This window comes from Schistocerca piceifrons, chromosome 3, assembly GCF_021461385.2.
Source record: "Schistocerca piceifrons isolate TAMUIC-IGC-003096 chromosome 3, iqSchPice1.1, whole genome shotgun sequence".
Lineage (NCBI taxonomy): Eukaryota > Metazoa > Arthropoda > Insecta > Orthoptera > Acrididae > Schistocerca > Schistocerca piceifrons.
This window is the reverse complement of record NC_060140.1, coordinates 613225750-613252503: the sequence shown is the minus strand read 5'-3', so window position 1 is coordinate 613252503 and position 26754 is coordinate 613225750. Positions and strand designations below refer to the sequence as shown.

General features: G+C 40.7%; 1 protein-coding gene across 6 annotated transcripts in view; it reads right to left on the bottom strand.

Moving 5' to 3' along the window:
- Positions 1-26754, bottom strand: part of LOC124788247 (neurexin-4) — a 545350-nt gene that overhangs the window by 122041 nt on the left and 396555 nt on the right. For all 6 annotated transcript variants that reach the window (XR_007016075.1, XM_047255435.1, XM_047255434.1 and 3 more), the window contains exons 25-27: positions 20289-20426; positions 19726-19876; positions 19466-19634 (exon numbers count right to left, since the gene is read on the bottom strand). Coding sequence is in view for 5 of the 6 variants with exons in the window: in XM_047255435.1 (XP_047111391.1) it covers positions 19466-19634; positions 19726-19876; positions 20289-20426 (458 nt within the window). In the remaining variant the exon portion in view is untranslated. The remainder of the gene's footprint in view (positions 1-19465; positions 19635-19725; positions 19877-20288; positions 20427-26754) is intronic.

Here is a 26754-nt window from a genome sequence, read left to right as displayed (position 1 = left end):
TTTTGGGGCAAAAATAAGATGACTGACTCCTCCTCCCCCTCCAACCAGTCTACTATATATACCTGACACCATGTCACTTTTTCTTGCTTTCAGAATTAAAACCAGCACCACTGGTGACATTATGATGCATTCATCATGGACACCAGAACTGGAATACAAAGTTGTAAGAACACCATTTTTACACCACCGAGGACACTAACGAGAATTCATCAAAAGAACCAAAGGACATTTCAAAGGAAGCTTTCTGGGACTGCATCACGAAGTGGTGTGATCACCATATGAATAGAGATGGTGAGTACTTTGAAGAAGAAATGAACTTATCATCTGTAAGCTGAAAAACATTTAGTTTTGATTTTGAACATACCTCATCTGCATCTTTGTTTAGATCCATACTGTGCAAACCATTGTTACTTGCATGGCAGAGGGCATATCCCACTGAACCATATAATGGGGTTACTATTTGTTTCAGTGGTGTATGGAATACAGGGAGATTGGCAGCCTACCTACGTCTGTGCTTACTGAAATTAGTCTAATCTTGTCTTTGTGATCTCTGCCAAAGCAATAGATAGCGGGCTGTAATATATTCCTACATTCCACACTTAATACTTGTTCCCCAAACTTTATTAATCAGGCTTTCACGGAAAAGTTTGTGTCCATCTTCAAACATCCACCATCTACATCTACATGTATACTCTGCAAATCACATTTCAGTGCCTGGCAGTTTAGAATTTTCAGCATTTCCATGATGCTGTCATGAGACAGCCTGTCTGTGGCCATTCATGCTGCCTTATTTGTATACATTCAATTTATCCCCTTTGTTGAATTTGGCATGGACTCCACACACTTTAGCAATATTCTGGAATGGGTCACACAAGTGTTTTGTAAGCTACCTCCTTTGCATTTTTGCTGTATCCTAGCAATGAACTCCTCTCCCCCATGAACCATGGACCTTGCCGTTGGTGGAGAGGCTTGTGTGCCTCAGCGATACAGATAGCCATACCGTAGGTGCAACCACAATGGAGGGGTAACTGTTGAGAGGCCAGACAAACGTGTGGTTCCTGAAGAGGGGCAGCAGCCTTTTCAGTAGTTGCAGGGGCAACAGTCTGGATGATTGACTGATGTGGCCTTGTAACACTAACCAAAACAGCCTTGCTTTGCTGGTACTGTGAACGGATGAAAGTTAGGGGAAACTACAGTCATAAATTTTCCCGAGGGCATGCAGCTTTACTGTATGGTTAAATGATGATGGCGTCATTTTGGGTAAAATATTCCGGAGGTAAAATAGTCCCCCATTCGGATGGCTGGACGGGGACTAATCAAGAGGATGTCTTTATCAGGAGAAAGAAAACTGGCATTCTACGGATCGGAGCGTGGAATGTCAGATCCCTTAATCGGGCAGGTAGGTTAGAAAATTTAAAAAGGGAAGTGGATAGATTAAAGTTAGATATAGTGGGAATTAGTGAAGTTTGGTGGCAGGAGGAACAAGACTTTTGGTCAGGCGAATACAGGGTTATAAATACAAAATCAAATAGGGGTAATACAGAAGTAGGCTTAATAATGAATAAAAAAATAAGAGTGTGGGTGAGCTACTACAAACAGCATAGTGAACGCATTATTGTGGCCAAAATAGACACAAAGCACACACCTACTACAGTAGTACAAGTTTATATGCCAACTAGCTCTGCAGATGATGAAGAAATTGATGAAATGTATGATGAGATAAAAGAAATTATTCAGGTAGTGAAGGGAGATGAAAATTTAATAGTCATGGGTGACTGGAATTCGAAAGTAGGAAAAGGGAGAGATGGAAATAGAAGTAGGTGAATATGGATTGGGGGTAAGAAATGAAAGAGGAAGCCGTCTGGTAGAATTTTGCACAGAGCATAACTTAATCATAGCTAACACTTGGTTCAAGAATCATAAAAGGAGGTTGTATACATGGAAGAATCCTGGAGATAGCAGAAGGTATCAGATAGATTATATAATGGTAAGACAGAGATTTAGGAACCAGGTTTTAAATTATAGGACATTTCCAGGGGCAGATGAGGACTGTGACCACAATCTATTGGTTATGAACTGTAGATTAAAACTGAAGAAACTGCAAAAAGGTGGGAATTTAAGGAGATGGGACCTGGATAAACTGACTAACCAGAGGTTGTACAGAGTTTCAGGGAGAGCATAAGGGAACAATTGACAGAAATGGGGGAAAGAAGTACAGTAGAAGAAGAATGAGTAGCTCTGAGGGATGAAGTAGTGAAGGCAGCAGAGGATCAAGTAGGTAAAAAGACGAGGGCTAGTAGAAATCCTTGGGTAACAGAAGAAATATTGAATTTAATTTATGAAGGGAGAAAATATAAAAATGCAGTAAATTAAGCAGGCAAAAAAAGAAATACATACGTCTCAAAAATGAGATCGACAGGAAGTGCAAAATGGCTAAGCAGGAATGGCTAGAGGACAAATGTAAGGATGTAGAGCCTTATCTCACTAGGGGTAAGATAAATACTGCCTACAGGAAAATTAAAGAGACCTTTGGAGAAAAGAGAGCCACTTGTATGAATATCAAGAGCTCAGATGGACACCAAGTTCTTAGCAAAGAAGGGAAAGCAGAAAGGTGGAAGGAGTATATAGAGGGTCTATACAAGGGCGATGTAGTTGAGGGCAAGAGTATGGAAATGGAAGAGGATGTAGATGAAGATGAAATGGGAGATATGATAGTGCGTGAAGAGTTTGACAGAAAAGACCTGAGTCGAAACAAGGCCCAGGGTGTAGACAACATTCCATTAGAACTACTGATGGCCTTGGGAGAGCCAGTCCTGACAAAACTCTACCATCTGGTGAGCAAGATGTATGAGACAGGCGAAATACCCTCAGACTTCAAGAAGAATATAATAATCCCAATCCCAAAGAAAGCAGGTTTTGACAGATGTGAAAATTACCGAACTATCAGTTTAATAAGTCACAGCTGCAAAATACTGACACGAATTCTTTACAGATGAATGGAATAGCTGGTAGAAGCCGACCTTGGGGAAGATCAGTTTGGATTCTGTAGAAATGTTGGAACACATGAGGCATTACTGACCCTACAACTTATCTTAGAAAACAGATTAAGGAAAGGTGAACCTACTTTTCTAGCATTTGTAGACTTAGAGAAAGCTTTTGACTATGATGTCTGGGATACTCACTTTCAAATTGTGAAGGTGGCAGGGGTAAAATACTGGGAGCGAAAGGCTATTTACAATTTGTACAGAAACCAGATGGGCAGTTATAAGAGTCGAGGGGCATGAAAGGGAAGCAGTGGTTGGGAAGGGAGTGAGACAGGGTTGCAGCCTGTCCCCGATGTTATTCAATCTGTATATTGAGGAAGCAGTAAAGGAAACAAAAGAAAAATTCGAAGTAGGTATTGAAATCCATGGAGAAGAAATACAAACTTCGATGTTCGCTGATGACATTGTAATTCTGTCAGAGACAGCAAAGGACTTGGAAGAGCAGTTGAACGGAATGGACAGTGTCTTGAAAGGAGGATATAAGATGAACATCTACAAAAGCAAAATGAGGATAATGGAATGCAGTCGAATTAAATCGGGTGATGCTGAAGGAATTAGATTAGGAAATGAGGCACTTAAAATAAAAAAGGAGTTTTGCTACTTGGGGAGCAAAATAACTGATGATGGTCAAAGTAGAGAAGACATAAAATGTAGACTGGCAATGGCAAGGTAAGCATTTCTGAAGAAGAGAAATTTGTTAACATCGAGTATAGATTTAAGTGTCAGGAAGCTGTTTCTGAAGGTATTTGGAGTGTAGCCATGTATGGAAGTGAAACATGGATGATAAATAGTTTGGACAAGAAGAGAATAGAAGCTTTTGAAGTGTGGTGCTACAGAAGAATGCTGAAGATTAGGTGGGTAGATCACATTATGAATGAGGACGTATTGAATAGAATTGAGGAGAAGAAGAGTTTGTGGCACAACTTGACAAGAAGAAGGGACCGGTTGGTAGGACATGTTCTGAGGCATCAAGGGATCACAAATTTAGCACTGGAGGGCAGAGTGTAAATATCATAGAGGGAGACCAAGAGATGAATACACTAAACAGATTCAGAATGATGCAGGTTGCAGTAAGTACTGGGAGATGGAGAAGCTGGCACAGGATATGGTAGCATGGAGAGCTGCATCAAACCAGTCTCAGGATTGAAGACCGCAACAACAATAACAGCAATGAACTGAGGTCTGTCAACCGCTTTAGCTGTCAATCTTTCACAACTTTTCACAAATGTTCAGTCAGTTCTCGATAATATTTCAGTTTTCCTTTTCCTGTTAGTACTTTATTATAGATAACTGATATCTGCATGACTATTAATATTGTCTGCTGGGCCATCAATACACCAGACATGCAGAAAGGGTCCCAACATACTTCTCTTGGCATATCTGAAGTTACTTCTTCATTTGTTGATGACTCAACATCCAACATACATTCATTCATTTACTCATTATTTCATTGTGTTCTATACATCCCATCAAGAAGAAGAACCTTCAGAGAGACAGAATGAGTCAACATACACATTAACAAAAGACAAGCAAATTATAAAACTTAATCATAATTAATCTTTATGATGCATTGCCAATAAACTCTCATTACACTGCTTAAGATATTCATGGTTATGTCATCTAAATTTAATAGAGTAAACTAGTAAGGGAGCTAGTACTTTGAAAAAAAAAAGCTTAATATTTACTTGATTACAATGGTGTATTTCAAAGGAAATATTAAATATTATTCACAGTTTTATAACAAACACCACTACTTGCCATGTAATTAACAGAATTTTTCAATTCCTGAAAACAGACATTCCGATAATGTGTAGGGATTAATAATTTCTTGTTTTATATTAGATTTATGTATATTTGCTCATCAAAAAATCTAATTCCATTCCCAACCCTAGACAAGGAGGTAAAGTCTACATGAAAATTATTTTCTGTCTTGTATTTTGATTCTGGAAATAACAGTTCAGTTGAAATTTAATTTATTATCAGCAACAAAAACTATTAAAGTGTAAATTTACTGGGAAGAAAGTGTACAAATTCCAGGATTCTTAAAAAGTCCAATGCAAGATTCTTGGTTATTTACTTTACACAGTATTCTTAATGCTTGATTTTGTTGAATAAACACTTTATTTTCTTTAAGTGCACTGCCCCGGAAGATAATTCTATAAGACAACACAGAGAGAAAATACACAAAATGAGCAACACTCTTGTCTTTAGGTCAGCACAGTGAGACATACTTCTATGGCATAACACACTGAACTGAGCTTCTTGATTAGTTTATCTATGTGATGACTTATTTTAACTTGTTATCCAGTTGAACCCTAATGAGTATTAGTGTGTTTCATTTAGTATATGATTATTAATGTCCACATCTGGTATTAACATGTCATGATTGCTGGTTTGAAATTACATAATATGAGTCTTTGTCGTATTAAGACTTTGACTATTAGTTTTGAATCACTTGTTAGTGTGTGCAGCCCTCATGTGAGCTGTCTCTGCTAAAATTGAGTCTGGACAACTGATCAGCATGCTTGTGTCATGGACAAACATCAAAGTTTATGAACTATCTTTCAAAGTAATTTGTAGGTCATTTATGTGTGTTAGAAATAAGAGTGTATCCAGTATCGAGACTTGTGGCACTGCACATGTTACATACCCCCTTTTTGAGGTTAGTGTCATGGTTGAGACACAGTCTGTTAATGAGATCCTCTGATTTTTGTTATGGAGATAAGGTTCTATCCCTGCAGGAGAGATGCCATTAATGCCATAACATTTTATTTTGCTGAACAGAATTCCTTGATCCACAGAATCAAAAGCTTTTGCATGATCATGGTATATACCTGCAGGCTTGAGGCTTTCCTGACAGGAGACTACTGCAAATATGATTCTCAGACAAGATGTTGGATGTCATTGTGAAAGTTCCACAATATTGCATCAGAACAGCTGACCAGCATCTACAGATATGCCAAACACAATGCTGAGACTGTAACCAAAGCCTCCTGTTTTGACAGTCTGAAAATAAATTGTGCAGGCATGAATGTACCAAATTCAGTGACCAGCAGCATGGATATGCTGATCGGTAGTGAGAGAGATGGCTGCATCACTTTTCAGGTGGTGAACACAAGTGCAGAGGCTGTCAGTCATACTGTGTGCTGCCATCGGCCATCCCAGCTCCCTCTGTTGGAATCCACCTGCTGGAATATGTGCCTGCACTAGTGTGACCTGTACTCGCTGTTGTCAACAGAATATCTATGTTGCCACTACAGCATCATCTCTTGCACAACCAACAATTCTTTTTGGTGGTTGCTAATTGATATTAACATGGCTAGCACTGGATCCCATGATGTGCCAAGTTGGTATCCTGTGTCCCTGTTTATCAGATTAGTCAAACTGCAAATTTCCACTGCTGTTTTTGTATTCCATACTGTGTCCTGTACTGAGACATCATGCTCAGTCACTGCAGATTTCTCTGGCTGGTCCAGAAGTGTATCATTGATATTTGACACATCTGCCCTCCACAAATATAAGGGAATCATATAGATACATGGTCTTCTTAAATCGAGATCATCTTTCACTGAGCTTAAAAGAGCTCAGTGTTTCATTGGCAGACGAAAGATGCATTTAACTTTATGGGTCTCCAGTAATCTTCCTATTTTCGAAGAAAATCACCAACATATGGCGAGATGACCATTTCTTTTTGTTCTTCACTTTCTTCCAGCTTCTCACTTTGTCTAGTATGCACCAGGCATAACGCATGATGAATCCCCTCTTCAGAATATCAATTGTCTAAAAATATGGAATGGAGGTGGTGTAGCTCATAGATAAGCTGTCTGAATTTCATATGGCTCAAGTTCTGTGAATCAACATCCCATATACCCCACTTCATTGTGCAGGATGGTGACAGCTGGTGGCCTGTAAGTATAAGTCTGTCTGTGTAGTTTTATGGTACACAGTGTGACCCAAGGTGCCACCCTCTTTTCTCTGCATCAACATGTCCAGGAACATTACTTCACCATTTTTCTCCAACTCCATTGTAAAATTTATGTTCAAATGAAGAGAATTTAGAAGTTCCAAAATGAATCCAGCAATGCAGTTCCATGGAGCCAGATGAAAAAGATGTCATCCACATATTGCCAAATGCACATAGGTTTCAACTCTGCTGACTGTAGTGTTCTCTCCTTGAAATCTTCCATAAAAAAATTAGCCACAATGGGTGACAAGGAACTACACATTATGACACCATCAGTCTGTTCAAATTGTTGGTCATTGAGTGAAAAGTAAGTCAGGTGAGCACGTGCTTAAAGAAATCAACAAGTTCCTCTTCTAACTTCTCACCAATGAGCAATAGTGGTTCCTGCAATAGGATTCAAGTGAAAAGTGAGACAACATTGAAACTAACAAGAATATCTGATGGTGCAAGTCACAAGTTCTTGACCAAACTGACAAAATATTTGGAGTTGCAAATATGGTGTTCAAATTTTCCCACTAAAGGGTTCAATTGTGCTGCTAGATGTTTTAGCCAGAAAAGAGAATGGTACCTTTGGTCATGCTGTGTACTGTAAAGCTACACACATGGACTTATACTTACAGGCCACCAGCTGTTGCCATACTGCACAATGAAGTTGTGTGCTTAGGACATTGGTCCACAGAGCACAAGCCATATCAGATTCAGACAGCTTATGTGATGAGCTATGCCATATTTTTAGAGAACGGATATTCTGAACAGAAGATTTGCAGTGCCTTATGTCTGGTGCATGCTAGACAAAGTGGGAAGCTGGAAGAAAGTGAAGAACAATCAGGAATGGTTGTTTTGCCATACATTGGTGATGTTTCTTCAAAAATAGGAAGATTATTGGAGAAAAAAGTTAAATTTTTCTTTAATCTGCCAAAAAAACTCAGAACTCTTCTAGATCCAGAGAAAGATGATCTTCATTTAAAAAGATATGGTGTCTATAACATTCCATGTAACCGCAGGATGACATACATAGCAAAAACTTGCCTCACTATCGAAGACAGATGTGTTCAACATCGAAGAAGAACGCATATGGACCAGGCAGAGAAATCTGCAATGGCCGAAAACTGCCTTAGTACAGGACATAATATGGAATACAAAACCAGCAAAATTCTCCAATTGACCCCTTTGTACTGCGACAACATTATTAAAGAAGTAGTGGAAATTCACAGCTCAGCTAATCCACTGAACAGAGGCACGGGATACTAACTAGCACAGCATGGGATCCTACACTGGCCATGTTAAAATCACAGAAACACCAAAGAAGAGTTGTTGGTTGTGTGAGGGATGAACTCTGCCATAGCCATTTCCAAGCCTGGTTGAGAAAGGAGATGGGAGAAGAGTAAAGCCTCTTTAAAAAAAGCCTTGGGTCACCTGGCCTGGGTGATAGTTCCTTGTGAGGGTCCTTGCCAGGAAACAGTGAAGACTTCAATGGTGGTGAAGGCAGAAATGTACATCATCACTACGGCAGAAGAGGCAACCCTCCAATCCAATGCCCATGTCATGGTTGTCAGCAATTAATGAACTGGGTAGGCTGATACTGGACAGAATTAGGCACCAGTACTGATTTGAAGCACAGAGTAAATGATGCTTCAGATGGATGAAGATGAAAGACTCATGAGCGAAACCAATAATAGTCTGTATCTTTGGCCATGATACTGCGATAATGAAAGGAAATGGTTAGACTAACACATGATTATATTTCCTGGATGTCGGAAGACAGAGAATAATGATGGCAGTTCCTAGAGTAAAAAACTGCGGAGGTGAACTACTCCCCCATTTGGGTCCCCAGGTGGGGAGTACTTCAGGGGGTGTCATCAAAAGGAAGGGCTATTTTAATTTCAGAATTGGGACATTGAATGTAAGAACACTTCAAAGAGCAGGAAAACTGGTAAATATGAAGATAGAAATGAAGAAATGTGAAGTGAACATAATGGGTTTTAAGTGAAGTGAGGTGGGCAGACAGTGGTGAAGTAGTGTCAGGAAATTACACAATTTTTTATTCTAATGGAAAAAGTTTTGCATATGATGCAGCAATAGTGATGAGAAATCATACAGTGCAAAATGTGGCCAAAGTGGTGAGCCATAGTTGTTGTTTAATGTTTGTGAAAATAAGTGCAGAACCAACAGACATTCTGATAGTTCAACTGCACATGCCAACATCAGATCTTGATGATTAAGTGGAGGAAATGTGTGATGAAATAAAAGATATCATACACTCTGAAGGCAGAGGAAGAATAAACACCATAATCATAGGCAACTGGAATAGTGTCACTGGAAAAGGTAGGGAAGCAAACATTGTGGGACAATATGGATTAGGAAGAAGAAATGACTGAGGTGAGATGCCAATGGAATTCTGTCAGTGAAGCAAGTTGATGGTGATGAACACTTAGTTCAACAAAAGGAAGAGTAAACTGTACACATGAAAGAGCCCAGAAGAAATTAACAGATATTGGTTAGACTACTTCCTCATCAAACAGAGGTCTAGGGGTGGTGTGAAAGATGCCAAGTCTATGCAAGCTGCCAATGAAGACTAGGATTACAACTTTTGGTTGCAGAAATCTGTACAAGATTAAAGAAGATCTGACAGTGTGAAAGAAGAAAACAGAGATGGGACATGGAAAAGCTAAGAGAGAACTGTGAGGCAGTAAGAGAATTTTGCAGCAACAATTTAACAAAGTGAGAGGGGAAAATGTAAGTGCAAAAGAGCAGTGGCAAAAAGATAAACTGGTTACATGGAATTTCTTAAAGATTGGAGTTGGGAGGCAAGGAGGCAAGCAAAGAGAGTGAGGAAACCCCGGATCACCAATAAAATGCTGGATAAGCTGGAGGAAAGGACAAAGTGTAAAAATGTTAAAGAAGAAGAATACAAAAGACTTAAAAATGAAATCAGGAGAGAAACAGACAAAGCAAAGGAAAGTACATAGAAGAAATATGCAAAGAACTATAAAGAAGAGGAAGGTACCAGAAAATGGAGGAGCTGGGAGGGACCAAGACCAGAGGAATAATGACCTTTGGAATTGGAGACTCTAGAGTATAAATGGTTATTGAGCAAGCAGACATGCTAAAAACATGGGAAGAATACGTAAAGGAACTCTGCAATAAGTAATGTGTTCCATAAGACATTGAAATAGAGACAGAGGAGGCTACTGATGAAGACAAAAAAGAGCTCATCATACTGACAATGGAAGTGAAGAAGGTGATTAAGGCATAAGAGGAGGAAAGGTACAGGAGACTACAACATATGAGTGGATTTGCAGAAAGAAATTGGAAACGGAGGTTTGAAGGCATTGACATAACTCAACAACACAATCTACAAAACTGGAGAATGGCCTCAGGACTTTTTGGATGTCACAACGATTGCTCTTGAGAAGTAATAAAAAGTCAAAAAACGTAGTGATTACAGAACAATTAGTGTGATCTCACACATGGTGAAGATCATCAAAAGAATACTCAACAGATGGCTGGAACCCAAAATTGAAGAAGTAATGGGAGAGGACCAGTTTTGATATAGCAAAGGAAAAAGAACCAGAAACATCATCGGCAAGGTGAGGATTTTGTTGGATGAGGGTTTGGCTGTTAACAAAAAAGTTTGTACTTTTTTTACAGACTGGCAGAAGTGTTTCAACACAGTCAACTGCACAAAATTGATGAACATCCTCATGGAGATAGGAATTAAGTGGACAATCAAAGACTAATCCTCAACTTGTACCTGGGACAAAGATTAAAGATGTGACTAAACATGGAGACACAAACAGCATGGAAATAGGGAGAGGGGTCAGACAAGGATGTTGTCTATAGCTGAGTTGCTTCAAACTGTATGAAGAAGGGCTGGCAACAGAAGCTTTGAAAAGATGTGAAAACTTCAGAATAGGATAATGACTCATCAACACCATTAAGTATGCAGATGACATAGCAGTGCTCCCCAAAAATCAAAGATAACTGCAATACATGATGAGCCGATTAGTGGAAACTGCAAGGAAATCAAAAGTGATACGAATATCAAAATGGGAGAAACTGTAAACAAGTGAAAAGCAGAGAATGTAATGCTGTTCAAGTAGTCGGGAAACTTTCTGACAAAAGATGCCCACTGTAAAAATGAAATTCGGGTATGAACTGCCACTTCCAAAGTCACATTCTCAGTTTTCTTGCCACATCAATTTGGGATAAAATCTCAAGCTTTTGATGATAGCCTCCATCGTCATCGTCAGGAGCAACTGACTGTCTTCACTGCTGCTGTGGTGGCCCTATATAGCCCGTGGCGGCTTCTGATTAGTCACAGATGGTGCCAATGTCTCTGCGCTGGTGGCACCATCACTTCTGTGGGAGTGTAAACCCTGCAAGGAATGTCTCTGGTGCTTCTCTGCATTGAGTGCTCATTTCCATACACCGCTCACCACTATCACAGTGTAAGTTCTTCCCACTCATTCATATTTCAACAGCCTCCTTAATAACAGAATCCCAGTATGTGGAGGTATGAGACAGTGCTCCGCAATTGCCGATTTCTCCAGTTCACTATTTTTAATATGCTGTTGGTGTTGTGCACAGCCACATGGCACAGGAGCTCTCGAACAATTCATGGAACACATGAGCAGCATACATCGGAACATCCGGTTCACTGTTGAGTTGGAGAAGGAAGGAAGGTTTCCATTCTTAGATGTTTTAGTACAACAACAAGCAGGCAGTTGTCTCAGCCACTCTGTGTACTGTAAGCAGAGGCATACCGATTTTTACCTTAATGCACAGAGCTTCCATAATCCTGTTCAGAAGAGACCCATTTTGAACAAGTTGATATATAGAGCAAAAACTGTTTCTGATGAGGACCACTTCAAGTACGAAATTAACCATCTGAAGTATGTGTTCCAAAAGAATGGCTATGGTGCACACAATATAAAGGCAGCAATCTCCAAGAAAAGGAAACATGAAAAAGCTGCACACTCACAGGATGAAACACTGATTGTGGTTCTTCCTTTTTGTGTGCTACATCCAGCAAAACAAGAAGAGTCCTGGGTAGACGGGGTATAAGACTGATTTTTCGTCCTTCTAAGAAAATTATGGAGATGATGTGCCCTGTTAAGGACAGTCTGGGCCTCAGGGTCCCTGGAATTTACAATATCCTGTGTGAGTGTGGACGCAGTTACATTGGTCAGACCATTAGTACCATTTCCAACTGCTGTGCACAACAACAACGGCATATTAAAATTAGAGAACTGGAGGAACCAGCAATTGCGGAGCACAGCCTCATGAACAAACATAAAATACTGTTCAATGAAACTAAAAATTTGTCCCATGCCCCCACATACTGGGATTCTGCTATTAAGGAGGCTGTTGAAATAAGAATGAGCAAGAAGAACTTTAACCACGATAGTGGATTCTATTTGAGCGGTGTATGGAAACAAGTGCTCGATGCAGAGAAGCAGCAGAGACATCCTTTGCAGGGTTTACACTCCCACGGAAGCGGTGGTGCCACCAGTGCAGAAATTGACACCATCTGTGACAGCAGTACATAATCACTGACAATCACAAGCCAACCAATCAGAAGCCGTTCACAGGCTATATAAGACCACCACAGTAGCAGTGAAGCCAGTGAAGTCGATGATGATGGAGGTTTTCGTCAAAAGCTTGAAATTTTATCCCAAATTGACGCAACAAGAAAACCAAGAATGTTTTACCTATCAGTGCCGTCATGAAAGACTTCGTTTTCAAGAAGAGGACTCTGTTGACCAGCAAGCTGAGCTTGGAATTAAGGAAGAAACTGGTGAAGTGCTACATCTGGTGCATTGTGCATTGCAGTGTGTGAAGCAGTGATGCAGACCATGAGGAAAATGGAGGAATAAACCTGGAAAGTTTCAAAATGTACTTCTGGAGGAGATAGAAAAGATCAAGTGACAGATGAGGTGACAAACGACAATGTACTGAGAACAATACAGGACAAGAAAACTATTCTGAATACTATTCTTCAGAGAAAGGCCAACTGGATCAGACATGTACTTAGCATGAGGGGCTCGTATACAACCTCACTGAAAGGGAGATCAAAGGAACTGAAGGAGGGAAGAAGAAGAATTCAATATTTGGATGACATGAAAGATGGAAAGAGATACAGAAGACTGAAGGAAGAAGCTGAAGACAGGGAACATTGACATCAGAATTCTTCATCCGATGAACCAGACCTGCTTAGAGACAAAATACTACATAATAATAATAATAATAATAATAATAATAATAATAATAATAGCAATACACAGGACGATGCTGTAATGGTGACACAGATATTCTGTGTACAATAGTGAGGATGAGAACATGCTACTGTGGACACGTATTTCAGCAGGACACTTGACAGAGGGTGCTGGGGTGGCCAACAGCAGTGCACACTATGACTGGTAGCCTCTACTCATACAGTGGAATTCCCAGCAATAAGCCTTTACTTCCCATCCCATCTGGTAAGTCTCCCCTGACCTGGGGTTCTTGGTGGATTTACTAAACTCAACCTCTTTTCCTAAACCTCTCCTGTTCCTTTCCCTTCACCACTGTTCCGTCCCCTCCAAACCTTCTGCCTTTTCCTAAACCTCTCATGTTCCTTTCCATTCACCTCTCTTCCTCCCCCTTCAAACCTTCTGCCAGAAGAAGGAGCCACTGGCTTCAGAAGCTTACATAAGTAAAACCTTTCTTTATGTGTGTGTTCTCCCGCTGCCACACAGTGAGTAGATTTTTTATCTGTCCAATTCCATTATCTATGATAATTATGGAAGTTAAATAAATGAATTAAAATTTGTACTATGGCCAGGACTAGAACCCAGGTCTCCTTGCTTACTAGGCAGGAATGCTGACCACTACATCACCACAGCACTAATGTCAAAAATTGCTGCATGGACTACTTAAGTCCAATGCCCTCCCCAACACAAACTTCAATTCATATCTTCAGCTTACTTTCCCCATAAATCATCACTACTGCCAGGGCTCTCCAGCACTGGAAGATCTATAAGATCACCTGAGGCACAGGATTTCTCCATTATGTCCAATGCCAGAGAGCTGCAGCAATAGTGACGATTTAGGGGGAAAATAAGCTGAAGATGTGAACTGAAGTTTGTGTTGGGGAGGGAATTGGACTTGGGTAGTCCATGCAGCAATGTTGATCATAGTGCTGTGGTGTAATAGTCAACAATCCTGCCTAGTAAGCAAGGACACATGGGTTCGAGTCCTGACAGTGGCATAAATTTTAATTCATTTCTTCATCTTCCATCATTATCCTAGATAAAGATTAGACTTAAATGTCTCAAGGAAAATTTAATTATAAGATAAATTCTATTCTATTGTCAAAAATTGGTTATTTTCATTGTCAAATATTACTTCAGTTTTACTTCATGACTTTCCATTAATCACTATAAACTAAGACTTTCTGACAGGAACTCATGAATACAGTTGCACAACTGAGACAATACTCCATATGTGTTCAATTTGTTAGAAGATGTTTGTCAGGAAAGGTGACAAAATTGCATTCTGGAAATCTAAAAATATGGAATCAATTTGACATCACCTGTCAATAGCACCCATTACTTCATGAGAATAAAGAGCTAGTTGTGTCTCACAAGAATAATATTTTCTGAATCTGTGCTTACTGTCAATAAATCATTTCTTTTATGGTGATTCATAATGTTCAAACACAGTGTGTTATGAAACCCTATTGCAAATTGACATTAGTGATATGGGTCTGTAATTCAGCAGATAAATCCTGTTTTCTTTCTTGTGTATTGTTGTGGCTTGTGCAACTTTCCAGTCTTCAGGTTCAGAAATTTCGATGAGTGACCAGTTGTACACGATTGCTAAGCATGAAGCTATTGTATCTACATAATGTGAAGGAAGTTGGCTGGTATACAATCTGAATCAGAGGCTGATCTTTTTTAAATGATGTAAGCTGCTTCACTACAATGAGCATATGCACATCTAAGTTACTCATGTTAGCAGTTGTTCTTGATTTGAATTCTGGAATATTTACTTCATCTTCTTTGGTGAAGTGTTTAGCAACTCCGCTTTAGTGCCACTGCCATCAGCGACACCACCATTTTGCCAATCTTGGGGATTTTATATTCCTTCAAATTTGTCATGCTTTTTTCGTTGCTCCAACAACAGTGTTTTGACCAATTTTGTGTACCATCACTTATTAATTTATGTGGTTTATATCTCTCAGTTGCTGTCGATACGATTTCTTTGAATTCAAAACACATCTGGTCTATGCTTACATTGTCAGATTGGAAGGAGTGGAGACTATCTCTTAGAAATCCGTCAAGCAAAATTCATCTGCATTTTTAAACAGATGTACTTTGCATTTATTTTTGCTGGTTTTGAGTGTTATGGCATTCATTTTTCCTACAACAGCCTTGTGGTCACTAATCTATGTATCCTTCATGATGCTCCCTATTTGCTCAGGATTACTTGTTGCTAAGAGGTCAAGTTGTTTTAGCAATCATTATTTTATTCTTTGAGTGGGCACCTGAACTAACTGTACAAAATAATTTTTTTTGAGAAAGCATTCAGTACAGTTTTGGACGTTTTATGGCTACTGCTGGGTTTAAACATTTATTTTTGCCACCGCACCAGAGGACAACAGTCAGTTATTGCAGCTCATTATGTTTGAGCTGAAAATAAGTTTTATGATTCTACCACAGACAGATGTTAGTAATACTGTACAGCAGTCTTGTGGATCACTTCTGCTACCATTAATATTTACGTGGGTGTTACATGTGCTTTTTTCCAACTACTGGGTACATCTTCAACTTTTGTAGTCCTGTCTTCCTCAGTTGCGTGTAATATTACGGTATATTGATAATTTTCACTTATGGACCGTCTGACAGCAACTGAATAAAACACAATTTTAGTGCCAGATGCACTTCGCCTTTATTTTCTGCAAGGCATCATCAGTGGCAGGTTGCTTGGACAATTTCTTACATATTATGCTCCTGTTGCATTTTTGGTGTCGTTCTTCTTCTTATGAACGCCGATTTGTGGTTTTTTCCCACATTCCACAGCATTGCATTAATGCAATGCATTGCATTAAAACAAGCATTCAGTGCCACTGATGATACCTTGCAGAAAATAAAGGCGAAACGCGTATGGCACTAAAATTGTGTTTTATTCAGTTGCTGTCAGACGGTCCATAAGTAAAAATTATCAATATACTGTAATAATACTGGGTGCAATTTTTCTTTGGGGGTGGTATATTACAGTTGAAATAGGAGCTAACTTAGCTGTAGCTTCCGTATAGAATCTAATAAGGTATCCATCAAGCCATTGGGCCTTGCTCATTTTTAATGATTTCAGCTGTTTCTCAACAACACTGGCATTAATATGTATACCATCCATCTTTGCAGTGCTATGAGAATTAAACTAAGACAGTACACCTGGATTCCCCCTTGTTAAATGAACATTTGAAAAAGGAGTTCAGCATTTAGATTTTGCTTTGCAACCCTCAATTTCAGTTCCTGTGTCAACCGTGACTGCCTGGATACTAACTTAAGTGCAGTAGACATCTTTACACCTGACAAGACTTTCTTTGGGTTTTGTGAGAGGTCTTCTGATAAGATTCTAGGATGGTAAAACCAAAAATGGAAAATCCAGGATGGAATAGTGACAATATTGTGAAAAGGATAGACTGCTACTCACCATATAGTGGAAATGTTGACTTGCAGACAGGTGTAACAAAAAGACCGCTAAACAAATAAGCTTTCAGCCAAAAAGCCTTCTCCTGAATAAGACAAAACACACACACACACACACACACACACACACACACACACACACATGAATGTGTGTGTGTGTGTGTGTGTGCGTGTGTGTGTGTGTTGTCTAATTCAGAAGAAGGCTTTCTGGGCAAAAGCTTACTTTTCATGTTGAGTAACAGTCTATTCTTTTCACAACATTGTCATTATTCCATTCTGGTATGGTAGTTACTGAAGGCTTCATGCTTTACCCTTTTGAGAGCCAAATGCCTTTCATTTAATATCTCTCTATGTATAGCTCATTCTTTTTTTCGCTGTTATTGTGCAATAATTGCTGTTCCTTTAAAAGTTTATGAATAGGAAAGTTGATACTCACCATATAGCAGACATGCTGAGTCGTAGACAGGCACAACAAAAAGACTGTCATAAATAAAGCTTTTGGCCATTGAGGCCTTCATCAACAACAGACAACAGACATGCGCGCGCGCGCGCGCGCGCGCGCACACACACACACACACACACACACGCACACACACACACACACACACACAAGTGTACGCGTGTGCCAATGCAATTCTCACACATGACTGCAGTCTCAGGCAACTGAAACCACACTGTGAGCAGCTGCACCAGTGCCTGATGGGAGTGGCGTCTGGGTGGGGGTAACGAGGAGACTGGGGTGGGGAGAAGGAGAGATAGCATGGTAGGGGTGGTGGACTGGGAAGTGTTGCAGGTTAGATGGAGGGGAGCGAAGAGGTGAGGAGGGGGGGGGGGGGGGAAGTAGTGGAACAGGAGAAAAGTAATAAGACTGGGTGTGATGATGGAATGACGGCTGTGTAGTGTTGGAATGGGGACAGGGAAGGGGCTGGATGGGTGAGGACAGTGACTAATGAAGGTTGAGGCCACGAGGGTTACATGAACGTAGAATGTATTGCAGGGAAAGTTCCTATCTATTGTCGATGAAGGCCTTAATGGCCGAACGGTTTATTTGTGACAGTCTTTTTGTTGTGCCTATCTGTGACACAGCATCTTCACTATATGACGAGCAGCAACTTTCCAATTTTGTTTAATGAGACTGTATACATTGGAGGGATGCTCCCACCATAGACTGTTTTACTAGGTATGTAACTATCCAATGCTTGGACACTGGACAACTGTTTTTCTTAACTTCAGTCATGGTTCCTTCACATGCCTTTGGCCAGGGCTAAATGTTTTGAGTTCTACAATAATGATGGAAGCTGAAGAAATGAATTAAAGTTTGTGCCACAGGTGGGACTTGAACACACGTTTTCTTGCTTACTAGGCAGATATGCTAACCATTACTATGTCAACATTGCTGCACGAACTAGCCAACTCGGATGCCCTCCACAAAACAAACTTCAGTTCATATCTTTGCTTATTTCCCCCATACATTGTCACTATTTCCAGGGTTCTCAGGCATTGGAATAGCACCTGAGTGTTGGACTTAATGGGGAAGTCCTGTACTCACATTTTATCTTATAGATCTTATAATGAAATTTTTTCCCAAGACATTTCAGTCTCATCTTTATCAATGATATGCAGGGGTGCTATTCCATTGCTGGAGAGCCCTCACAATAGTGACAATGTAGGGGAAAAATAAGCTGAGGATGTGAACTGAAGTGTGTGTTGGGGAAGGCACTCGACTTGGATCATTCCTGCACCAATGTTGACTATAATGCTGTGTTGCTGTAATAGCTAGCATTTCTGCTTAGTAAGCCAGAAGACCTAGGTTCAAGTCCTTCCTGTGGCACAAATTTTAAGTCATTTCTTCGGCTTGCATCATTATCATGGATAAAGATGAGACTTAAATGTCTCTGGGAAAAATTCTGGAGTCATGACATCACTGTCTCTTTATTTAGTTCACTGAACAAATAAATCTTCCTACTTGTTTCAGTTACTCATTGTAATTTAATAATCTTTTTTATGATACAACTGCCTCATGGTCACTGATACCAGTTTCAATGTGGACACCCTCGAAGAAGTCAGGTCCTTGTTTTCACTAGATCTAATATATCTCCTGTATGAATGGGCCTCTAAACTATCTGTTCTACATAGTTTTCAGAGAAAACAAACAATATTGTTTTGTAGGATGTTTCTTTTTCTGTGCCCACCACTTACAAAACCATAATTATCCTAACCAATTGTTAGATAATTAAAATCTCCTCCACTGATAATAAGATGGTTGGGGAACATATATACTAGCAAGTTAAGGCTTTCTTTTAAGGTTCTGGTAACATTTGGGCGGTCTGGTGGTTGATAAAATGATCTAGAGACACAGTATGCCCAAACAATCTCACATGCATATCCACTTCTGTTTTTGTGACTCTGAGTTTCTTGTCTACTGTGTTCATAAAATGTTTCCATTCGTCATTAGCCTATCCTTTCAATACACATTTAGATTTTTCCTCAAAATAAGTGATTGTAAAAGCAACAAAGGAAGCTGTAAGGAACAAACTGTTATTCCTTCACATACTAAAATGTTAACTAGTGTGAGACCTGAAAAAGACTAAATCAGCCTTTAAAATATAGAGTCTGTTAAGAATGATTTCCTCCTAAGCAAACCTACTAATTGTACAAACTGCATTATAGATGTTTTTCCCTCCCATTCCCACATGCATATATATATATATAAAACAGAATGTGCGATGTTACAGATAAAGGTAATGAGTGAAAATTCTTACCAATAACTTAGTTGTGTTGTCATTTTTTCTCTGAAAATACACAGAATGTCTGGCACCATTCAAAAAATTTCGATCAGCAACATTGGCTATGAGAGATGAACCTTCTTGATCTTCCCTAAATGTTAGGTGTCCATTACTTGACAATGAAACAAGCAAGTTGTAATTTCGCCTGAAATACACATCAAATTTTAAATATAAATATTTGGTAGCAGTGTGTCTTATGATATTTTACAGATTGGTTTAATCCCACAGCAACTTACTTATGCTCTGTCTGTAGCAGCAACAGTACAGTATTTGTTTTATGAGGGAAACTGCTAGAAAATGCTAGCTGAACTTTGACCTGTTCCACTGGACCATCTAGGATATATTTTCTTTTTATGGCTGATTCACCCTCAAACTCAGATCCTTTTTCTGCAAAATAGTAGAAAAATAGATAACCAGCATCTAACAAACTTGGATTCTTTTAAAACCACTATATTCAGTAACAAACTACAAAAAAGGTAGAACATAATATAATACAGAAAAGATCATATGGTAAAAGTTTGTTCTAAAAATAATTTTCAGAAATAGATTTTGAGCCATGCAAAAGCCATGCCTATATTGTACATATTGTTGACTATGATTCTGTGGGATGTTTTCCCATGAAAAGATATACTGAAATGGAATCAGTGGAGAAAGATAAAATTTAACTTTCTGCTTGGTATCTAAACTTATACGTGATTTTTTTGTGAAAAAAAGAAATCAAGAGAGCAGCATGTGTATGATTTTTTCTGGACAACATTTATAAATACAGAGTACGCATTATAAAATGTGCAACACTTACCATCAGAACAAGATTCTCCATAGTATGAGGTATATTCACAATTACATGTGCTCTCTCCTTTACTGAAGTCCTCTATACAAATGCCTTGGTTTTTACATGGAACTTCATCACATTTCATTTTGCATCCAATTTTTATGCCTGAAGGACATAGTAAACATACAATAACAATGACTGAATCAGTTAAGTGCAACAAATCCTGTACAATCAGATGGTATTTTCATTGTTCATTACCACCTAAAGATATATAAGCATGCAGAGAAATTTACAGCGTCATGTGCAAGTCCACACTGAATACTTCCTGGCAACCAACATTCAAAGAATATAATATCCACAAAAACTTTAAGCATTAGTAAGAATATAATAGAGGGAAACATTCCAAGTGGGAAAAATACATCTAAAAATAAAGATGCTGTTACCTACCAAACGAAAGCGTTGGTATGTTGATAGGAGACAATAAAAAACACACAAACAAACACACAAATTTCAAGCTTTCGCAACCCAAGGTTGCTTCGTCAGGAAAGAGGGAAGGAGAGGAAAAGATGAAAGGATGTGGGTTTTAAGGGAGAGGGTAAGGAGTCATTCCAATCCCGGTAGGGGAAAGACTTACCTTAGGGGCAAAAAGGGACAGGTATACACTCGCACACACACACACACACACACACACACACACACACACACACACACATCCAACCACACATATACAGACATAAGCAGACATTGTAAAGGCAAAGAGTTTAGGCAGAGATGTCAGTCGAGGCGGAAGTAAGAGGCAAAGATGTTGTTGAGTGACAAGTGATGTACGAGGGGTGGCAACTTGAAATTAGCGGAGGTTTAGGCCAGGTGGGTAACGGGAAGAGAGGATATATTGAAGGGCAAGTTCCCATCTCCAGAGTTCTGATAGGATGGTGTCAGTGGGAGGTATCCAGATAACCTGGACGGTGTAACACTGTGCCAAGATGTGCTGGCTGTACACCAAGGCATGTTTAGCCACAGGGTGATCCTCATTACCAACAAACACTGTCTGCCTGTGTCCATTCATGGAACCAAAGTAGTTGACGTTGGGGAGGAAATTCTGGAGTTCTTCTTCACTGTGAGTCCAGATAATGAAGATATCATCAATAAATCTGTACCAAACTTTGGGTTGGCAGGCTTGGGTAACCAAGAAGGCTTCCTCTAAGTGACCCATAAATAGGTTGGCGTATGAGGGGGCCATCCTGGTACCCATGGCTGTTCCCTTCAATTGTTGGTATGTCTGTCCTTCAAAAGTGAAGAAGTTGTGGGTTAGGATGAAGCTGGCTAAGGTAATGAGGAAAGAGGTTTTAGGTAGGGTAGCAGGTGATCGGAGTGAAAGGAAGTGCTCCATCGCAGTGAGGCCCTGGACGTGCGGGATATTTGTGTATAAGGAAATAGCATCAATGTACGCCAACTTATTTATGGGTCACTTAGAGGAAGCCTTCTTGGTTACCCAAGCCTGCCAACCCAAAGTTTGGTACAGATTTATTGATGACATCTTCATGATCTGGACTCACAGTGAAGAAGAACTCCAGAATTTCCTCTCCAACGTCAACTCCTTTGGTTCCATCAGATTCACCTGGTCCCATTCCAAATCCCATGCCACTTTCCTTGACATTGACCTCCATCTGTCCAACGGCCAGCTTCACACATCCGTCCACATCAAACCCACCAACAAGCAACAGTACCTCCATTTTGACAGCTGCCACCCATTCCATATCAAATGGTCGCTTCCCTACAGCTTAGGTCTTCGTGGCAAACGAATCTGCTCCAGTCCTGAATCCCTGAACCATTACACCAACAACCTGAAAACAGCTTTCGCATCCAGCAACTACCCTCCCAACCTGGTACAGAAGCAAATAGCTAGAGCCACTTCCTCATCCCCTCAAACCCAGAACCTCCCAAAGAAGAACCTCCAAAGTGCCCCACTTGTGACAGGATACTTTCCGGGACTGGATCAGACTCTGAATGTGGCTCTCCAGCAGGGATATGACTTCCTTAAATCCTGCCCTGAAATGAGATCCATCCTTCATGAAATCCTCCTCACTCCACCAAGAATGTCTTTCCACCATCCATCTAACCTTCGTAACCTCTTGGTTCATCCCTATGAAATCCCCAAACCTCCTTCCCTACCCTCTGGCTCCTACCCTTGTAACTGCCCCCAGTGTAAGACCTGTCCCATGCACCCTCCTACCACCACCTACTCCAGTCCTGTAGCCCAGAAGTTGTACACAATCAAAGGCAGAGCCACGTGTGAAAGCACCCATGTGATTTACCAACTGACATGCCTACACTGTGAGGTGTTCTATGTGAGAATGACCAGCAACAAACTGTCCATTCGCATGAACGGACACAGGCAGACAGTGTTCGTTGGTAATGAGGATCACCCTGTGGCTAAAGATGCCTTGGTGCACGGCCAGCACATCTTGGCACAGTGTTACACCGTCCGGGTTATCTGGATACTTCCCACTGACACCAACCTATCAGAACTCTGGAGATGGGAACTTGCCCTTCAATATATCCTCTCTTCCCGTTACCCATCTGGCCAAAACCTCCTCTAATTTCAAGTTGCCACCCCTCGCACATCACTTGTCACTCAACAACGTCTTTGCCTCTGTACTTCCGCCTCGAATGACATCTCTGCCTAAACTCTTTGCCTTTACAATGTCTGCTAGTGTGTGTGTGTGTGTGTGTGTGTGTGTGTGTGTGTGTGTGTGTGTGTGTGTGTGTGCAAGTGTATACCTGTCCCTTTCTCCCCCTAAGATAAGTCTTTTCCCTACTGGGATTGGAATGACTCCTTACCCTCTCCCTTAAAACCCACATCCTTTCGTCTTTCCCTCTCCTTCCCTCTTTCCTGACGAAGCAACCTTGGGTTGCGAAAGCTTGAAATTTGTGTGTTTGTTTGTGTGTTTTTTATTGTTTCCTATCAACATACCAACGCTTTCGTTTGGTAAGTAACAGCATCTTTATTTTTAGATATATTCAGCATTAGTAAACAACACAAAACCCCATAAGCATACAGAAACAAATGGTTCAATTACAGTCAAAGCAAAACACATTAAGGCACCATCAAACAATGGAAACTTGAGGTTGGAATATCAGCAAACTTTGGCCGAGCCACCTTTTCTGAAGAAGGCTTGAGCCAGAAGCTAAATGTGTAACAGTCCCTTCATTATGCTTGTCTGCAACTCAACATATCAGCTTTATGGTGAGCAGCAATTTATTCTTTCCTTTACTGTTAACATAAGGATTCAAAATTAATGAGAGAAACAAGAGAGAAGTATTTCCATTAAGTTACAGTCTTCCTGAGAACTAGCAGGAACACATATTGAACTTTGGATCTGAATTTAGTGGAGAATAGCAGGAAAATAATAATAATAATAATAATAATAATAATAATAATAATAATATTCAATGACGTTTGTTTTGAAAATTTCTGACTTCAGTTTTAAATCTAATCTAAATTGTTTAGTTCACAAATCCCATTTATCATGAATAACATTTTCCAGAGTACAGCATTTTCTGATCCCTCAGTAAAGCTTCAGTATTAAACCTTCAGTATTATCATAAACATGATATCAAATATAAGGACACCCCAACTTTAATTCAGGACACTGTTTGGTAGCTATCCCTTTCTGCAAATTAGCTCATGAAAAAGAGACATTCTTACACATTCCATTCCTGGCTGCGAGTATTTGTACTGAAAACATTGCAATGGCAGTCATTTATATCTCAGGCCACATTCTGCAATGAAAGGTAAAAAGAACACATCTTAAAAGTGTTTTGGGACTATGACACATGGAAGATACACTTTTGGGTAATCAGTCAGAAAGACAACTACATTTTTATGCAGACTGCACAGTTTACGAGTGATCAACAGCAAGTTTATCAGTGGTATCCAGAATATTCTGGTGACTGACATGTTGTAAGTATGAACTCTAAAGTTGATTCCAAGCATCTTGTGAAATACACTCCTGGAAATGGAAAAAAGAACACATTGACACCGGTGTGTCAGACCCACCATACTTGCTCCGGACACTGCGAGAGGGCTGTACAAGCAATGATCACACGCACGGCACAGCGGACACACCAGGAACCGCGGTGTTGGCCGTCGAATGGCGCTAGCTGCGCAGCATTTGTGCACCGCCGCCGTCAGTGTCAGCCAGTTTGCCGTGGCATACGAAGCTCCATCGCAGTCTTTAACACTGGTAGCATGCCGCGACAGCGTGGACGTGAACCGTATGTGCAGTTGACGGACTTTGAGCGAGGGCGTATAGTGGGCATGCAGGAGGCCGGGTGGACGTACCGCCGAATTGCTCAACACGTGGGGCGTGAGGTCTCCACAGTACATCGATGTTATCGCCAGTGGTCGGCGGAAGGTGCACGTGCCCGTCGACCTGGGACCGGACCGCAGCGACGCACGGATGCACACCAAGACCGTAGGATCCTACGCAGTGCCGTAGGGGACCGCACCGCCACTTCCCAGCAAATTAGGGACACTGTTGCTCCTGGGGTATCGGCGAGGACCATTCGCAACCGTCTCCATGAAGCTGGGCTACGGTCCCACACACCGTTAGGCCATCTTCCGCTCACGCCCCAACATCGTGCAGCCCGCCTCCAGTGGTGTCGCGACAGGCGTGAATGGAGGGACGAATGGAGACGTGTCGTCTTCAGCGATGAGAGTCACTTCTGCCTTGGTGCCAATGATGGTCGTATGCGTGTTTGGCGCCGTGCAGGTGAGCGCCACAATCAGGACTGCATACGACCGAGGCACACAGGGCCAACACCCGGCATCATGGTGTGGGGAGCGATCTCCTACACTGGCCGTACACCATTGGTGATCGTCGAGGGGGCACTGAATAGTGCACGGTACATCCAAACTGTCATCGAACCCATCGTTCTACCATTCCTAGACCAGCAAGGGAACTTGCTGTTCCAACAGGACAATGCACGTCCGCATGTATCCCGTGCCACCCAACGTGCTCTAGAAGGTGTAAGTCAACTACCCTGGCCAGCAAGATCTCCGGATCTGTCCCCCATTGAGCGTGTTTGGGACTGGATGAAGCGTCGTCTCACGCGGTCTGCACGTCCAGCACGAACGCTGGTCCAACTGAGGCGCCAGGTGGAAATGGCATGGCAAGCCGTTCCACAGGACTACATCCAGCATCTCTACGATCGTCTCCATGGGAGAATAGCAGCCTGCATTGCTGCGAAAGGTGGATATACACTGTACTAGTGCCGACATTGTGCATGCTCTGTTGCCTGTGTCTATGTGCCTGTGGTTCTGTCAGTGTGATCATGTGATGTATCTGACCCCAGGAATGTGTCAATAAAGTTTCCCCTTCCTGGGACAATGAATTCACGGTGTTCTTATTTCAATTTCCAGGAGTGTATCTTATATGGTGTTACACTGCTAGCTACACTTTGAGTTCAACCCTCAACAGGCTCTTAGACACACTTTTCTTTGCTGCCAGTGTTCAATGAAATGAACATTGACCAACAGATGAGATGCCTGCCGTGGTGTTAGTAAAGTAAATATTAAACACAAAGCCTTAATGAAACTAGAATCTCTAGCTTAATTTGCTAGGATTTCAGACACCATTATGTTAATAATCTTTGCTTAATTATGCTGCTGGGGAAAAGAAACTAGAGCTCTTCTTATATCTCATTCCACGTTTGAAAACAGCAACTTGCTTGGCTGCTTCAAATGTGTGTGTCAACACTGCATGTAGATCTTCTTAGCTATCCTAAATAAAGCCAATTTAATGTTGATCTCATTTTTAATATTTCACATTCCCTGTTCCATTTCTGTATGAACCTTCTCTTTAACTATTTCTCATTCATCATTTTAATTTTTCGACTTCTTTGTTTCTTGTTTCCTTACACTTTTATTACACTTTACTTTTATGAAATATTTAGATACTGTGTAAGAGCAGGGAAGTAGTAGAAATGGAGATGATGTGAAGTGAAGCTAGAGCTACATGTGCAAACTAAATTCCCAAGTATTATAGGAACCAGAATCAAAAATGCTCTTTTCACAGCATTTCTTTTGAGTTCTAATGAAATACCACTGTAACATATTTGGTTCCTAAGTTGTCATTTGCCTGTCTCCTGTTTATATTTACATTCAATCTACACTCCTGGAAATTGAAATAAGAACACCTTGAATTCATTGCCCAGGAAGGGGAAACTTTATTGACACATTCCTGGGGTCAGATACATCACATGATCACACTGACAGAACCACAGGCACATAGACACAGGCAACAGAGCATGCACAATGTCGGCACTAGTACAGTGTATATCCACCTTACGCAGCAATGCAGGCTGCTATTCTCCCATGGAGACGATCGTAGAGATGCTGGATGTAGTCCTGTGGAACGGCTTGCCATGCCATTTCCAACTGGCGCATCAGTTGGACCAGCGTTCGTGCTGGACGTGCAGACCGCGTGAG